This window comes from Chlorocebus sabaeus, chromosome 12, assembly GCF_047675955.1.
Source record: "Chlorocebus sabaeus isolate Y175 chromosome 12, mChlSab1.0.hap1, whole genome shotgun sequence".
NCBI lineage: Eukaryota > Metazoa > Chordata > Mammalia > Primates > Cercopithecidae > Chlorocebus > Chlorocebus sabaeus.
Genome location: NC_132915.1, coordinates 28,649,602 through 28,668,172, shown reverse-complemented (window position 1 = coordinate 28,668,172; position 18,571 = coordinate 28,649,602). Strand labels below are relative to the sequence as shown.

Here is an 18,571-nt window from a genome sequence, read left to right as displayed (position 1 = left end):
TACTGAGGAAACTGAGGCATGAGGATCACTTGAACCCGGGAGGCGAAGGCTGCAGTGAACTGAGATTGCACCACTGCACTCCAGCCTGGACAACAGAGCAAGACTCTGTCTCAGATAAATAAATAAATAAATAAATAAATAAATAAATAGGATAGCTACAGTAAGATGCGGTTCATGCAAGTGTTAACTACCACATAAAAAAATACAATTTATGGTTTATGATAAAAATTAGACAATACTAATTCAAAAAGAAAAATGTCTACTTTCACTACATGATGGTAACAAATACTAACATTTTGTTGCTTTTACTTCTAGACCTTATTCTGTGCATGTACACATACACACATGCACAGGTACACATGCACACACATACATGCAATGTAACAACAAGTTGTCTCTTCATTTAGGTCTTCTTTAATGATTTTTTTTGGGGTACCCATTGGTAATACTCGGGAGGTACTACATGTTCTTTACTTTGAAAGCTTCATAACCATGAGCAGGTACCAAGAGAAGGAAAGAAAAGAGGCAGAAAGGAAAAATATGGAACGTTTCATGAATTTGCATGTCATCCTTGCACAGGGGCCATGCCAATCTTCTCTGTATCGTTCCAATTTTAGTGTATGTGCTGCCAAAGTGAGTGCTTTAATGAATTTAAATAAAGTTTTATAATATTTTTCTTGTGTGGCTTGTACATATACCTTTTGTTAGATTTATTTCTTGGATAAATGCAGAGATATTGATATAGATTTTTTTTCTGGATTTTTAAAAATAGTACGTTTTTTAAGAATTGAGTTTTCTGGCCATTTGTTGCTATTGTATGGACTTCACATCCTTTTTCTTTTTCTCTTTCTTACTTGCTGGCTGGGACTTCTGGTACAATGATGAATAGAAACAGTGATTGTAGACAGCCTTGCCTTGTCCTGATTTTAAAGGGAATGCTTCTAATGTTTCACTATTGAAAAAGAAGTTTGCTGTATTTGATACCCATAATCAAGCCAAGGAAGTTCCTTTTTTTATTCCTACTTTGCTGAAAGTTTTTTTTTTTTTTTAATCAGGAATGAGTACTGAATTTTATCAAATACTTTTCTCTATCTGCCAAGTTAATCATTTATTTTTTCCCTTCTAATCAAATATGGGAGAATGACATTTTAGATTTTTCTATCAGTATATTCTTTGGAGAATCTCAGCATTTCCTGAAAATGTCTTTTACTTTCTACAGGAGTTAAGACCTCCTCTAGGGGTTTTCTTTTCCCCAGTGTCTTTAGGGTGCGGTGTTATTTCTATTCCTTCTTCAGCAGCACTTATCCATACGTGCTATGTTTGGTTTCTTTCTTTCTCATCTTCCCATAAACCAACTTTTACCCGGAGTTAGTGATTTCAGCAAGAGAGTTACAGAGGTGCCCTTGATCCTCTCTGAACTGATGTCTCCGATTCCTGGTAGACATTCACCCATTTCTCCTGAGCTCCCTGGCACTGGCATCTCCCCCCCAGACTACCTGATTTTCTGATAGCACATGCAAAACCGCAGGTGTCTGTAGTCTGGGAAATAGGATAAACGTATTTTAAAATTATATTAGTTAAGCTTTCAAGTAGTATGCTCAATGTGACTTCTAAAGTTAAAGCAATGGATCCAGTTGTTAATTTGGGAAAAAAAAAAAAAGGTAAATGTATGATAAATATACTACACAGCATCTAGAAAGGCTGGAAACATGGGAAGTAGGGCGTATATTGTATTTTTTTCAAATGAAGTATTTGACTCATTGCTTCAAATTTAGAGGCACAACACCTTCAAAGGTCTCTGAAGGTCAAAGAAAATCCTATTGAGCATATTCTTTGAAAATATAACAAAGTTATAAAATGAGTTTATCTTTGCAATCCTCTTCATGCACAATGTTTAGTCTCTAAATAATGCTCTGTACTTGGGGAACTTCCCCTTGCACCAAGTCATCACCAAATTTCCCTTTAGTTTTTAACAGTTTGTTTTCTTCCATTCTCAGTCTGTTCAGGTTATATTTTCTATTGCCATGTAACAAATTACCACAAACCTAGTGGCTTAAAATAATACCCAGTTAGTAGCCCATGGTTCTGTAAGTCAGAAGACTGGGTACAACTCACACAGGTTCTCTACTCAGGGTCTCAAAAGCTGAAATGAAGGTGTCAGCAGCGCTGAGTTATTTTGTTTTTTCTTTCTCTCAGAAATAAGCTTTTTATTTTTTTATTATTATACTTTAAATTCTGAGATACATGTGTAGAACGTGCAGTTTTGTTACAAAGGTATACACGTGCCATGGTGGTTTGCTGCACCCACCAACCCGTCACCTACATTAGGTATTACTCCTGTTATCCCTCCCTTAGCCCCCCACCCCCTGAGAGGCCCAGGTGTGTGATGTTCCCCTCCCATGTTCATGTGTTCTTGTTGTTCAGCTCCCACTTATGAGTGAGAACATGCAGTGTTTGGTTTTCTGTTCTTGTGATAGTTTGCTCAGAATGATGGTTTCCAGCTTCATCCATGTCCCTGCAAAGGATATGAACTCATCCTTTTTTATGGCTGCGTAGTATTCCATGGTGTATATGTGCCACATTTTCTTTATACGGTCTATTATTGATGGACATTGGGTTGGTTCCAAATCTTTGCTATTGTGAATAGTGGTGCAATAAACATATGTATGCATGTGTCTTTATAGTAGAATGATTTATAATCCTTTCGGTATATACCCAGTAATAGGATTGCTGGGCTAAATGGTATTTCTAGTATTAGATCCTTGAGGAATCGCCACACTTCCACAATGGCTGAACTAGTTTACACTCCCAACAACAGTATAAAAGCATCCCTATTTCTCCACATCCTCTCCAGCATCTGTTGTTTCCTGACTTTTTAATGATTGCCATTCTAACTGGTGTGAGACGGTATCTCATTGTGGTTTTGATTTGCATTTCTCTAATGACGAGTGGTGATGAGCATTTTTTCATATGTCTGTTGGCTGCGTAAATGTCTTCTTTTGAGAAGTGTCTGTTCATATTCTTTGCCCACTTTTTGATGGGGTTGTTTTTTTCTTGTAAATTTGTTTAAATTCTTTGTAGATTCTTTGTAATTCAAAGATATTAGCTCTTTGCCAGATGGATAGATTGCAAAAATTTTCTCCCATTCTGTAGGTTGCCTGTTCACTCTGATAATCATGTCTTTTGCTGTGCAGAAGCTCTTTAGTTTAAATAGATTCCATTTGTCAATTTTGGCTTTTGTTGCCATTGCTTTTGATGTTTAATCATGAAGTCTTTGCCCATGCCTATGTCCTGAATGGTATTGCCCAGGTTTTCTTCTAGGTTTTTTATGGTCCTAGGTCTTTTTTGGTTTTTTGTGTGTGTGTGTGAGGCGGAGTCTCTCTCTGTCACCCAGGCTGGAGTGCAGTGGCCGGATCTCAGCTCACTGCAAGCTCCGCCTCCCGGGTTCACACCATTCTCCTGCCTCAGCCTCCCCCATAGCTGGGACTACAGGGGCCCGCCACCTTGCCTGTCTAATTTTTTGTATTTTTTAGTAGAGACGGGGTTTCACTGTGTTAACTAGGATGGTCTCAATCTTCTGACCTTGTGATCCGCCCGTCTCGGCCTCCCAAAGTGCTGGGATTACTGGCTTGAGCCACGGCACCCGGCCATGGTCCTAGGTCTTACATTTAAGTCTTTGATCAATCCATCTTGAGTTAATTTTTGTATAAAGTGTAAGAAAGGGGTCCAGTTTCAGTTTTCTGCATATGGCTAGCCAGTTTTCCCAACACCATTTATTAAACAGGAAATCTTTTCCCCATTGCTTGTGTCAGGTTTGTCAAAGATCAGATGGTTGTAGACGTGTGGTGTTGTTTCTGAGGCCTCTGTTCTGTTCCATTGGTCTATATATCTGTTTTAGTACCAGTACCATGCTGTTTTGGTTACTGTAGCCTTGTAGTATAGTTTGAAGTCAGGTAGTGTGAAGCCTCCAGCTTTGTTCTTTTTGCCCAGGATTTTCTTGGCTATGTGGGCTCTTTTTTGGTTCCATATGAAGTTTAAAGTAGTTTTTTCCACTTCTGTGAAGAAAGTCAGTGGTAGCTTGATGGGCATAGCATTGAATCTATAAATTACTTTGGGCACTATGGCCATTTTCACAATATTGATTCTTCCTATCCATGAGCATGGAATGTTTTTCCATTTGTTTGTGCCCTCTCTTATTTCCTTGGGCAGTGGTTTGTCGTTCTCCTTGAAGAGGTCCTTCACATCCCTTGTAAGTTGGATTCCTAGGTATTTTATTCTGTTTGTAGCAATTGTGAATGGCAGTTCACTCATGATTTGGCTTTCTGTTTGTCTGTTATTGGTGTTTAAGAATGCTTGTGATTTTTGCACATTGATTTTGTATCCTGAGACTTTGCTGAAGTTGCTTATCAGCTTAAGGAGATTTGGGTCTGAGATGATGGGGTTTTCTAAACATACAATCATGTCGTCTGCAAAGAGAGACAATTTGACTTCCTCTCTTCCTATTTGAATACACTTTATTTCTTTCTCTTGCCTGATTGCCCTGGCCAGAACTTCCAATACTGTGTTGAATAGGAGTGGTGAGAGAGGGCATCCTTGTCTTGTGCTGGTTTTCAAAAGGAGTGCTTCCAGTGTTTGCCTATTCAGTATGATATTGGCTGTGGGTTTGTCATAAATAGCTCTTATTATTTTGAGATATGTTCCATTGGTCCCTACTTTATTGAGAGTTTTTAGCATGAAGGGGTGTTGAATTTCGTCGAAGGCCTTTTCTGCATCTATTGAGATAATCATGTGGTTTTTGTCTTAGGTTCTGTTTATGTGATGGATTACATTTATTGATTTGCATATGTTGAACCAGACTTGCATTCCAGGGATGAAGCTGACCTGATCGTGATGGATAAGCTTTTTGATGTGCTGCTGGATTCGGTTTGCCAGTATTTCATTGAGGATTTTCACGTTGATGTTCATCAGAGATATTGGCCTGAAATTTTCTTTTTTTTGTTGTGTCTCTGCCAGATTTTGGTATCAGGGTGATGCTGACCTCATAAAATGAGTTAGGGAGGATTCTCTCTTTTTCTGTTGTTTGGAATAGTTTCAGAAGGAATGGTACCAGCTCCTCTTTGTACCTTTGGTAGAATTCAGCTGTGAATCTGTCTGGTCCTGTACTTTTGCTGGTTGGTAGCTTATTAATTTCTGCCTCAATTTCAGAACTTGTTGTTTTATTCAGGGATTCGACTTCTTCCTGGTTTAGACTTGGGAGGGTGTACGTGTCCAGGAATTTATCCATTCCTTCTAGATTTTCTAGTTTATTCACTTAGAAATGTTCATGGTATTCTCTGATGGTAGTTTGTATTTCTGTGGGATCAGTTGTGATATCCCCTATATCATTTTTTATTGCATCTATTTGATTCTTCTCTCTTTTCTTCTTTATTAGTCTGGCTAGAGGTCTATCTATTTTGTCGACCTTTTCAAAAAACCAGCTCCTGGATGCATTGATTTTTTTGAAGGGTTTTTCGTGTATGTATCTCCTTTGGTTCTGCTCTGATCTTAGTTATTTCTTGTCTTCTGCTAGCTTTTGAATTTGTTTGCTCTGGCTTCTCTAGTTCTTTTAATTGTGATATTAGGGTGTCAATTTTATATCTTTCCTGCTTTCTCTTGTGGGCATTTAGTGCTATAAATTTCCTTCTACACACTGCTTTACATGTGTCCCAGAGATTCTGGTATGTTATGTCTTCATTCTCATTATTTCAAAGAACATCTTTATTTCTGCCTTCATTTCGTTATTTACCCAGTAGTCATTCAGGAGCAGATTGTTCAGTTTCCATGTAGCTGTGCAGTTTTGAATGAGTTTCTTAATCCTGAGTTCTAATTTGATTGCACTGTGGTCTGAGAGACTGTTTGTTATGATTTCTGGTCTTTTGCATTTGCTGAGGAGTGTTTTACTTCCAATTCTGTGATCAATTTTAGAATAAGTGCAGTGAGGTGCTGAGAAGAATGTATATTCTGTTGACTTGGGGTGGAGAGTTCTGTAGATGTCTATTAGGTCCACTTGGTCCAGAGCTGAGTTCAAGTCCTGAATATCCTTGTTAATTTTTTGTCTCATTGATCTGTCTAGTATTGACAGTGGTGTGCTAAAGTCTCCTGCTATTATTGTGTGGGAGTCTAAGTCTCTTTGCAAGTCTCTCAGAACTTGCTTTATGAATCTGGGTGCTCCTGTATTGGGTGCATATATATTTAGGATAGTTAGCTCTTCTTGCTGCATTGATCCCTTTCCCATTATGTAATGCCCTTCTTTGTCTCTTTTGATCTTCGTTGGTTTAAAGTCTGTTCTGTCAGATTTTAGGATTGCAACTCCTCCTTTTTTTGCTTTCCGTTTGCTTGGTAAATATTCCTCCATTTCTTTATTTTGAGTCTTTGCACGTGAGATGGTTCTCCTGAATACAGCACACTGATAGGTCTTGACTCTATCCAATTTGCCAGCCTCTGTCTTTTAATTGGGGCATTTAGCCCGTTTATATTTAAGGTTAATATTTTTATATGTGAATTTGATCCTGTCATTATGATGCTAGCTGGTTGTTTTGAGCTGGGCTGAGTTCTTATCAGGAAGTGCAGAAGACGAATCCTCTTCCAAGCTCATTCGTGTTGTCGGCAGAATTCAGCTCCTTTTAGCTGTTGGGCGAGATCCCTGCTTCTTTGCTGTCTGACAACAAAGAGCCGTGTTTTGCCCTGGGGGCCACCCACATTCCCTACCATGCTGCCCCTCTATCTTCAAACACAGAATGTCCTGCAAGTAAGCCCCAACACTTTTTCTCTCTGACTTCTTGTCCCTGACCTCTAGACCCAGATTTAATGGGCTCATACGATTAGGTGAGGCTCCCCTAGATAATCTTCCCTTTGCCTAACTCAGTGTTAGCCAACTCAGGGTAACCTGAGTTACATCTGCAAAATCCCTTTTGCTAGGTCATATCACATAGCCACAGGAATAACAGCTCATCATGTTTGCAGGCCCCACAACAAAGGGAGAATTTACAGGAGTGTGGGTCATTAGGGGTCATCTTAGAGTTCTGCCTACCACACTGGCTTTAGAAAAAAACAGAAGGATACGGGAGCATGAAGAAACACTTCTCTCCCTCAAAGAGCTGCTCCTTATGGGTGGAGGGGTCACCTTCCTAATGATGTGTGACCTGGGACTGAGTCACTGTACAGATGTATTTTGCTCTGTCACTCAGGTCATGTCTACTTTGTGAAGTAACACTGGTATGCCCAAAACCTAGGTTGAAGACCAGCTCCATCTGCCTTATAAGGAGTGGCAATTCATTGGAATCTGGTATCAGGTTATTTTTGACACTGAGTTTTCAATGTTATGGAGAGTTTTCATGTTTTGCTTTCCGTTTAATGAGGAGTTGGGATCAAGAATATTGAAGATTGCAAGCCAGGTGTCACATTAAAGTTGAAGCCTTTCTAATTTTTGAAGGTTGAGCACTTTGGTTATTCGTGGTTTTATATGTTTTATCTATCGCTGCAGTTTTCTATTTTGACTTGAATTGGAGGCGGAGCTCCACCATCCCAGTGTGTCATCTGATTTCCCAGACCAGAGTCCAGCCTTTCCTGTGCTTGCCTGGCTTCCCCTCCATGTTGCTTCCTACCCCACCATCTATACCCTTCACATCCAAAATCCAAAACCTCACACTCAACATGAGAATCCCTATTAGGGTTGGTTTATATTTACACACAAAAATCTCTAATTTTCAATTTGTTGTGCCCTTAAAGGAATACCAGGAACACCTTAAAGTTATAATTGTATTTATTAGCATCTATTTTAGGTCAGTCTGGGGGCGTGATGGAAAGAGTCCGCAAAGACTCCAGAGAGACGGGCAGGGGTTACTGCTCAGCCTTGAACATTCCTCCTTCCTCACAAGGGTGGGCTCTTGCACAAGTAATTTCATGGGCTCCTAAGTTTTAAAGAAAAAATAAGTGTTTTCTCATTTTAAAAAAGGCAACTTTGATGTTAAAATGTGTCAAAAAGAGTCCTGGATAGTGTTTAAAAGTATTTATGGACTCAGAGCTGACTGTTAGTCTGTTGAAGTATTTGTTTCCCGGCTCTTGAAAAACATGGGTTCTTAGATCCAACCTGAGAATCATAGATATGTGCATATCACAGAGGGCAGCAAGGTTCGCTGTCTGTTTATACACTTGCCAGTCATCCTTTTAATCTCTGTCAAATTATCTGCTTAAACTCCTATGAGTTTTTGTATGCCATCTTTTTGAAATAGTAAATCACTTTATTAGGGTTTTAAAAGAGCATTCATGTCATTTCCATGAGCCATTTTGTAAATTAATGCAATTTCCTTTCTGTTTAACCTGTTTGCAAGAAGCTGTTTTACATTTCTGCTATAATTCATAAAAAAAGTGCAGTTAATTCATAATTGAATTTGCAGCCTGATAGGTAAAATGAATGCTTTTGACTCATTTCGATTATTATAGATACTAAAGCTGCATTTATTCTTGAGATTCATGAATGTGTGTGTTGTTTTCGTTCCCAGCCCTGGGATCCCGACACAGGCCAGACCTGGTGCCTAGCACTCCATCGCTGTTTGAAGCTGCTTCCTTGGCGACCACAATTTCATCTTCTTCCTTATACGTCAACGAGCACTATCCACATGACAGGCCTACACTCTATTCAAACAGGTAATACTTAGTGCAGTCAAATAACACATCAGGCTGTTACCACGTCAACATCAGGCCTGAAACAGTATCTCTGAATGAGAACACATCTCTGACAACCAGCATGTGCCTGTCATCTGCCTCGTAAGTCGGAGAGAGAACATGCTGGCTTTTTGCTGTGGCAAAAGAACATTGGAGGGAAAACCCTCATGATCTTTCTTTATAGTTGATCATTATGTCATGTAGAAATTATATACTTGGCTCAATGGAAGAAGACAAATCTTTCATCTTTTTTATTTTAGTAAATTTTTTAGGAATGGATTTCTTCAGAGTGAGTACTCTTAGTTAATATTACACAGGTAGCTGCAAAGATATTGTAACATTCTCTTCTGGTATGTGTGATCTTAGTGACTATGGTAAACAGAATAATGCCCGCCCCCCCAAAGCTGTCCACATCCTAATTCCGTAACCTGTGAATATGTTACCTTATATGACAAAAGGGACTTTGCAAATGGGATTAAATTAAAGATCCTGAAATGGGAGGAGTATCCTGAATTATCCAGATAGGCGCAATATAATCACAGGGTTCTTGTAAGGGGAAGACAGAAGAAGAAGGGTCAGAGTCAGAGAAGGAGACACAACATCAGAAGCAGAAGTCAGGATACCCCATTTGCCCTGATATGATTATTATTCATTGCATGCCTGTATCAAAATATCTCATGTAACCTATAAGATTTTTGGAAATTGTATGCTCTCTAGCAACTTTGTATGAATTTTTATATAAGCACCATTTTATGAGTTCTATAAAATGTTATAAAAATAGAAAATTTTAAAAAATAAGTAAAATAATAATTATTTGCTAAATATTAGACTAGTTATTGTTGAAACCTAGCTCTCAAGAATCAAGATCAGATTTATGCAAGTGAAGAATTTCTTATGCTTTAAGTTACTTTCCATCTCCAGGATAGCAGTTTGGTTGATTTCCAGGAAGAGGAGTCAATAAAGTAGATTTATTTTTAATATATGGATATCCATAGAGTCTAGCTTAGTCTTTTGGCAAGTTAAAGTTTGCTAGTCAGACCTGCTATAGTAATTCTTTTTTGTTGCTGTTTCCTCCTCTCTCAGCTAGATATAAGATTAGGTAGGCAGCAGGTTAGGCAGCCAGTCTAGGTCCAGAAAAGTGGAACCAGTGGGTAGCAAAGTGAGCCACAAATCTTAGCTGGGCCTGAGTTTGCATTGTTCTGCTCTAAGGGTCAACAAATAAGGCCCTATTAAGAATTATTTAACTCATCTAAACTATACAAAGTTATTGATTTGGTCAGTTTCCTTCGATTGGAGAAATTTAAAATGACTTAATGTGTAATACTTAATATTAATGTCAAATGTTTAAATCTGGTATGTAAATTAGTCAAGCAACAGCCTTTCCTGTCTTATCTGGTGCAGCTGAACACGTGGGTCTATATAAAGTTCTTTTGCTCTCGAATATAAATAGCAGCCCAAAAGATAGCTGGAAAGTTGCAGGAAGTTCTTAGCAAGGTCAAAAACAATTCTCATGTGAAGCCATGGTGATATCTTACAGTTTGCTGTCATGGTAATTATTGGGGCATATAATCAGATGTGCTCTTAAATCATTTACTGAGATTTTCAGCCAACAATAAAAGGGTTTGGTTTGGTTTTGTGTTTTGGTAGCCGTGGTGGTGGTGGTGGTGGTGGAGGTAGGTAAGTATCCAGTCTCTTGACCAGAGGTATTCGACTCTTGGGTATTCATAAGGTTCTCCTGGGGCCTGGCAGGGCCTCCTCCTGACTCCCAGTCGTTCTTGGCCATCCTGGAAGCTACCTCTGCATGCTCCACCTCCACATGCTCCCAGAAGTGTGCTGTCACTCTCCATACTTTTATTTATGCCGATACTGACTAGCATATAGATTTGGAAGGGGAAAATAAAAAATGAGTTATCTATGATATTTTTCCTTTCTTTTAAATATTTATTTAAAACAAGTGCATTGTTTTAATCTTCTTTGTCACTGTATCTCCAAATTGCAATTTGATATCTTATATATCACTGTCAATCAAGTTTCACCTGCAAGAACAAGAAACCACTTCATCTTAACCAGAAAGGAATTTAATCTAGATAACTGGGTGCCTACAAAGTCTGTGGAAAGGCAGTGGGCATGGGCTCCAGGCTGGCACCAGGAAATTCATCCTGGAACACGCCACCAAACTGGGCCACCAGCAGCACTATAGCAGGAACCACAGTCAAGTTGGTGCCTGCCAATGAGATACAGCCCAGACGGAAGCATTCCAGTGAGCCTAGAATGTTTTTTCAATGAGACACCCTTTAAAAACCAAACAACTTCGCTGAAATACCCAGATTCTTTTGCAAAATCAGGATCTTGGTCACCATATAATTTTGGCTCTGTTTCCTCCTGGCATTTATCGGCTGGAGGGGAAAATCTTGCACCCCCTAGGTCACCACCCTCTGCCTCATTCTTCTGTGCTGTCACCTACCTGCTCCTGTAGGTATGTCTGCTTTTAGCCTTGATGTGCACAAGAAGGTGATAGAAGGGCCTCGGGTCTTAATCACGGACTTAGGGAAATCTTAAGGAAAAGAGGCATAAAGGTGCTGAAAAAAAAAAAAAACAAAAAAACAAAAACAAAAACAAAAAAACCCTGAAGACAACAGTTTGAGAACTCCCGGCCGTCAATATCCCTATTTCCCTGACCCACTGTGCCCAACCCTCATTATTCAACTGGCAAACTTCACCAGCAAACCAAAAAAAAAAAAATTTTTTTTCATATTTTTGTTTCTATCATTTTTTCCTTTAGAGTCCACCTAGTCCTACATGGTGTTTCTTTAGGCAATAAATAGACACTATTCTAAATCTCATCTGGCCAACTGAGTTTCAAAACCTAATCCAGAGAGCCTGGAAAGAAAATGCATTGAAAAGAAAAAAAAATGTTGAATATTGATGTTATAATTTACACGTGAGATTTTTCTCTTTATGAATCATTTTTCTGTTCAGGCAAAGTGGTGTGTTTTCCAATTTTGACGTTATATTATACGTATCTATGCTAAAATAAGCTGCAAATACTTCAACTAGCAGTTGTCATTCTGTCAGTCTTTTTAGAATCCGTAAGTTGGCAAGGTATCGATTAGTGCCTGGATGCCTCCACACCTAAATTATATACTGCAGTAGGAAATTGCTGTCTCTTAGAATTATTCCTTTTTTAAAAAAGAATTATTCTTTGTAACTTCAAAAACTCTTAATAGTAACCCATTCTTTTTTTAATGTACTCCAAAATTTCGCTAGGAAGGAAAAAAAAATAGTATCATCTTAAAAGTATGTATCTAACCTACTGATTGGGAGTACACATTTTCAAGTTGCACTGTGCAGTCTTGTGTTAGAGCATGCAGATCATAGGAATAAAGAGAAACTGTCATGGGCATTGCTTCCCAGTCATCTAGTGAGATTTAAGTTCTGAATTTTTGATACTTGCATTTTTCTTTACTAGTAAGTCTGTTCTTTTAAAAGAGGTATAAATTGAGCACTAAGAAATACGGAGGCGTGTTTTACCTCAAAGTTAAGAACAATTTCATTTAATATTGTAGAAATAGGTTACACATACGAATATTTTCATGATTTCCTGCATAGCTGGTAGCAAAGCCAAAGCTCTGGTTATGCATAAGGAATTGAAAGTCACACTTCATTCCAGTGCATCTATGCTTTCCCCATCAAAGATGTCTTACCAGTGTCACCACTCTATCCAGTCTCAGGTTTGGCTAGTGGCTATTTCTAACATTTGGGCTCACCCTGCAGACATTTGCAGTATTGTGAGAAGGGCAAAAATGTCAGAGAAAAAGCCACTGGTCATTTGTACATAGAGGGCAAATTGGTAAAGGCTCCCTAAATGATGAGTCCAACATTCTAGATCTCAGAGGCTAGCCCAGCAGATCGAACAGTCTTGTGCCCTCTTCTTCCTGCCATTACAGTGTTGTAGACCTAGAACAGGAGCGGAAACACTCTAACCAAAAGCCCTTCCCCACAAATTGCTTACCGCTAAGGTTTACAGACATGCAAGTAGAGCCATCCCAAAGGTTAGAGATCTTTCTTTAGATTTGTCTGAAATATCAGAAAATGGAAATGCGGAAACCTTGTATGACATATCTGAGCGTGTTAGTAGGACTTCAGTTGAACACAGGTCTCTAGGGTCTAAGTCTCTTGTCTTTTCCACTGTACCATTCCTGCATCACGGCCTCCAAATACATATTAGGTTGGCTGGTTGGTTGGTTTTTTTCCTAACATGAGTTCTGGTCCTGTGTTTGAGACTTTTTTTTTTTTTTTTTTTTTTTTTTTTTTGCTGCTTAATAACTAAAATATTTCTAGCAGGCAAAGTGGTGGGTTTAAGTTTTTGGTTTTTGGGTTTTGGTTTTTGGGGTTTTTTTGAGAGAGTCTCGCTCTGTGGCCCAGGCTGGAGTACAGTGGCGCCATCTCGGCTCACTGCAACCTCAGCCTCCCGGGTACAAGCGATTCCCCTGCCACAGCCTCCTGAGTAGCTGGGATTACAGGCATCCGCCACCATGGCTGGCTAATTATTGTATTTTTAGTAGAGGCAAGGTTTCACTATGTTGGCCAGGCTGGTCTCGAACTCCTGACCTCAAGTGATCCACCCCCTCAGCCTCTCAAAGTGCTGGGATTACAGGTGTGAGCCACTGTGCCCAGCCAATGGGCTTATGTTAATGTCCACCTATAGTATTTGTTCTACCAGTTATTGGTGAATTTTGCTTATTAAAAACAGCATTGCGAGGGCAACTTTTCTGTCATAATATTAATCCTGCTTCAAACCACCAATAATAATCTGATACAGTACCAACTAATTATTGAACCTTATTAAGGACCATGTTAAGCCCTTTGTACATGTCAAGTGATTTAATTCTCACAGCAATTCTACAAAGTTATTATATTTATGGTCTCCATCTTACACATGAGGAAATTGATGCTTAGCAACATTAGGTAACTTTCTCAAGGCCACATGGCTAAAAAGTGGAGGCATGACTTCCAGCTACAGCACTGATATAGCATACACAGTTTCAGATGATAAGTTTTAGATGATGCTTTTCATGGAAATTTGGTGACATCCATACAAGTTCTCTTCTTCATCTTTTTGCCTTTTCTTTTTCCATGGGATTTTGAGGGAGGATTTTCATCTTCAAAGATGTTAGAGACAGAATGTTCAAACACTTTAAAAATTTAACATTAATTTAAATTTATAAGAAACCTAAAATAGCTATTTCCTCAAGTTGTTATTTCCAACTCTCCAGGTGGACTCCAAATCACTATGTAATTTTGAGAGAAGACTTTTATTAGATATGTTCCTGCTGGGTTTAGAAAATCCTATATCTTCTGTTGATATAGCAAGGTCAGCAGGAACCTTTAATATTTACAAAATGAAGGGAGAACAGTTAGTTGCAAAAACTTCCTAGTGATTCCAATCCCCTAACCCTAATCTCAAGGGAAAGACAGCACAACTGTGTTATCTGCTGTGAACTTCACAACTACCTGCCATACCTTGACACCAGTCTAGGGCTGCACAACCACTCGTAGGATGATGCACTTGTTGATGCTAAACACTGAAGATGGCCTCTCCAGACTCTTTGTTCTTTTGTGTTTCTTAATCTGATTACTCCTGCCTTGCACACAGACCTTCCTACCCCCACTGCCTCAGATGGTGGCGGGTAAAGATGCTCATGCATCTTGCTAAATCATTACTTAGGATATTAGCTCTCAAACTGCCACTTCTAGTGATCTAACACTGGGCAAGTTACTTGCTCGTCATGTGCCTCAGTTGCCTCCTTTGTAAAGCGTGAATTACTATACTACTGCCCCCAAAGAGTTGTTATAAAGATTAAATGAAATAACAATTAGAAAGCGTTTATACCTTCTGGCACATAGTAAGCCCCATAAAGCATTTGTTGAAATAAAATAACCAAGGGATTTGAGACACTAGCACCTTGCAGCTTCCTCATAAGTCTCACTGTAAGGGGCATGATGTTTTTGGCAAAAAGCCATCACGGAGTACTTTGTTAGAGTCCTTTCAGGAAACGGAAAACACACTTGGAATTTCAAAGGGAATTGGCTACAGAATGTGGGGAGGCTGGAAGACTGAAGGGGGAAATTGCAGAAACTCAGGTAAATAACTGCAGGAGGCAGCTCCCACCATCAGCTCTGCCATGATACCTGCTGCCGCCTTAGAGAAGGGATGGTGGCGGAGGATGCTACCTGAAGAGCTGGGATAGGGCAAGAACATAGCCACCTCCAGAGACACTGCCCCGAAATGGAAGAAAGATAAATGAGAGCAGAAAGCCAGCAGCTTCTGTCCTCTTGCCACCGTCTCATCCAAGTCCTGCAGTGCCTTGACTGACAGCACCTGGTCAAGAGGCCTATGGGATACCATTTGCCAACTCTGGGCCCCAGCATTGCAAAGTAGAGTTGAGATAGGATAAAAACAACCACAGCACATGCAGCAAAAGCTAGATAGACACGGGAGCTTTTCTAAAAGAGAGAGAGAGAGGACAAGGTCAAAGCTTGACAAAGTTAGAGTGTGAGTGCAAGAACAGGAATCAATTTCGACTTCTATAGAAGTAATCATGGAACCAGTTTATTATCATGCCAATGTAATAGTACTATGTAAAGTAGCCATAAATTTTTTAATCATCGGTGCAATTAGAGACTCCAGTATTCACCAACAAGTCTGTCTGACAATCCATAACACATTCCTGGGTACCGTGCTGGTTGTAAATACTCATAGAAACGCCTTAGCTAATTCCAGACACGTGGGATCGATTTTTAGCTTGAGAATTCCTCAAAGAGGCTCGTAAGCTTGAGGAACTCAGGTGAGACTCCCTCTGATAAGGCAACTGACACAGTTTGGGAGCAGATAGCCATCACCCATGCCCTTACAAAACACTTCTACATTACTACCAATACATCATTGTGAACCCACCACCCCCCGCCCCACCTTATCTGCATCTTAGTCTGGAGCAAACACACAGAATGAGGGGAAAATGTGGTCACACTCATTCATTCTTGGTAGAGAGAAGGATTTAGTCATCTTTTCCCAAGTGTCAAGAAACGAAGTCATCAAGCAAATGATGTCACATATCTAGAGGAGAAGCAAAAACCTTCCTTATTCAGTCTCTTGGAAGAAGAATATTTCATTTAAAAAATTAAAACCATTATGGGCTTGCCGGCATTACCAGTGAACCTGAGTGGTGTCACGTCTTTCTTCAGTTGTGGCTGAGGCACATGCTGAAAAAATTCGAACCTGGCTGAGAGAGATGGCTCACGCCTCTAATCCCAGCACTTTAGGAGGCGAGGCAGGAAGATCACTTGAGCCCAGGAGTTTGAGACCAACCTGGGCAGCTTAGCAAGACCTCATTTCTACCAAAACAACAATTTTTTAAAAACCATAGCTGAGCATGGTGGCACGTGCCTATAGTCCCAGCTACTTGGGAGGCTAAGATGGGAGGATTGCTTGAATCCAGGAATTCCAGGCTGCAGTGAGCTATGATCATGCCACTGCACTCCAGCCTGGGCAACAGAGTGAGACCCTGCCTCAAAAAAAAAAAAAAAAAAAGGAACCTGCAGAAGCTTTGTAATATATGCCTGTTAGTTTAGTTTTTCCTCCCCAACCCCAGAAAAAAAAAGTAGAAGAAAAAACATGGATTTACATCACATTAGTCTGCACCTGGATTTTGCCAGATGTCTTTTTTCCTTTTTGACAAATTATAGAATTACTTCTGAAGTGATTAGCTTTTCAAATGATCCCTCATATATTTCTGCCAGGGCAGGAAATTGAAGTGAATTTTTCAGATATCTGACATTATATGAAGAATAATTTAGGATTCAGCATTAATTCAAAGAACATTCACATTTTTTAAGGAATTCGTGTGTGATAATATTTCTAGGTGCTTTTTGTGTGTTACTAAGATTTCTTAGTGGATTTAGTTTATGGATAAATCCTATTGCCAAAAAAAAGTGGGAAAACTTGGCCAATTTTTGAATATTTGAACTGACCAAAAAAATGACCTTTTTTTTTTTTTTTTTTTTTAATCCATTCTCTGCCTCTTAATTCTGGAACTAAAACACCACATCTTTATTTCCCTTGACTTCAAACACTAGTGCTATGTCTCTGGAAGAATGGTTTGCTGGTAGTGGATGTTCCTCTGCAAACACTCTTCAGTTCTCTGCCGTCCTTCATGGAGCCTCTAGAGAAATGTTTCTCAGTGTGACTAGCTCCTACATCAGGGTCCCTACATCTAGAAATGGGGCCCTGAAATCTGCATTTTGGCAAGCTCCTTTAAAAATTCTTACCCACACCAGTATACAAGAGAAATGTTCTTTGGAAATAAACTCTTCTCCCCTCTCTATTCTTTCTGAGTAGTGAAACAGCACCTGTCTGTGGTTCAGCTGAGACACAGCTGAACTCTTTGAAGAAATTAAGAGGACATGTAATGCCAAAAATATAAAACCATAGCAAAGTGGATATGTTTTCAGATTCTAGTAAGGAGAACAGGACCTCAGTTCCTTTCTCATACCTCACACATGCCTGGACAGACCCTAAGCAAAAGTGACTTTTTGCCTTAAAGGCGTTAAAAGAAAAAGTTCAGCTGAATTAAATTTAAAGGTGTTTACTTGAGCAGTGAACAATATGTGAATCAGGCAGCCCCCAGAATCATACAGCAGATTCAGAGACTCCAGCGCCGACACGTGGTGGAAGAAGATTTATGGACGGCAGAAGGAAAGTGGTGTGCAGAAAACCGAAGTAAGGCATGGAAACTACTGGCTGGTCAGAGCTCGGCATTTATGTTATTGGAACACAGTTCGAACAGTTGGCTACATTTGATTGGCCGAGACTCAGTGGTTGGCACAAATGTAAACTATGGTTGGTTTACACCTCTGCTTGTTGTAGTGATCAATGTACAGAAAAACCTTTAGTCCAAACTTAGATATGTAAGGAGGCAGCTTTAGGCTAAACTTCATTTAACGAAGGTATTTTAGGTTAGCAACACCTGTGGAAAATGCTTCAGCCAGCCCCAAACCTGCCTCCCAGTGTGGTTCCTCTGACCTGAAGCCAACATACATTTCTGCCCAGCGGCTGTTGGTGACTTCCCTGAATCTACAGAGATCCTTGGTTCTGCAGTCAAGCTGGGTAATTTTCAGATTCCTTGGCCTCCGCTGACTCCCCCTCTTTGCTTAAAGGTCAGCTTGGTCCTTCTGAGCCCTGAGTCCCTCTCCACCCTGACCGTTTCACTCTGCTGTTTGGTTTGTCCACGTGACAGTTGCAGTCTTGGGTGAAGCCGGCCTTATGCACGTTTCGTCTCACCCTAGAGAGCCCCTGGCCAGCAGCCGCACACAGGGCGGCACACTTCCCAGGAGCTTGTCCACACCCATTCAGCTGCCTTCCCTGCCGTGGCCTCTCTTCGAGACATTTCTCTTTGGCCCAGCCACTGTATTCCCATTATTCTGAGCCTAGCTCTTGTGTTGTATACAAAGTAGTGTTCCCTGTATGGGCCTGGGATCTGTAACAGGTGAACTTCCAGGTTCATGTTACCAGTTCTGGCCATGTCTCCTCCACCCAGAGGCCCTCTAGTTGGGGGCTCTGCAAAAATCCCAAGATTCATCTTTGTTCCTCTGATATGCTTCAAATATACAGGAAGAGTAACAAACAGTTTCTTCTAAGGCAAGTAGAAAGTTGGTCCCGACATCCTCTGTTTAATCCATCTGTTATCTGTGGAGTCATCACCACAGTAGTCAGCTTTATCTCCTGTGATTTAAATGATTTGTTGATTTTTGGGGAAAGGAATTTCACTGGGGAAGTCCACTGACATAAACCTGCTGCTGAGGACTCATT

General features: G+C 40.0%; 1 protein-coding gene and 1 non-coding gene across 3 annotated transcripts in view; one reads left to right on the top strand and one right to left on the bottom strand.

Annotated features, from left to right (window-relative positions):
* The window catches only part of PIP5K1B (phosphatidylinositol-4-phosphate 5-kinase type 1 beta), a 305,606-nt gene that overhangs the window by 231,679 nt on the left and 55,356 nt on the right, over nucleotides 1-18,571 (top strand). For both annotated transcript variants that reach the window (XM_007969425.3, XM_007969424.3), the window contains exon 13: nucleotides 8,541-8,685. In XM_007969425.3, coding sequence (XP_007967616.1) covers nucleotides 8,541-8,685 — 145 coding nt within the window. The remainder of the gene's footprint in view (nucleotides 1-8,540; nucleotides 8,686-18,571) is intronic.
* On the bottom strand, nucleotides 535-641 carry LOC119624538 (U6 spliceosomal RNA). Its single transcript, XR_005240704.1, has one exon. It is a non-coding gene; the product is annotated as a U6 spliceosomal RNA (small nuclear RNA).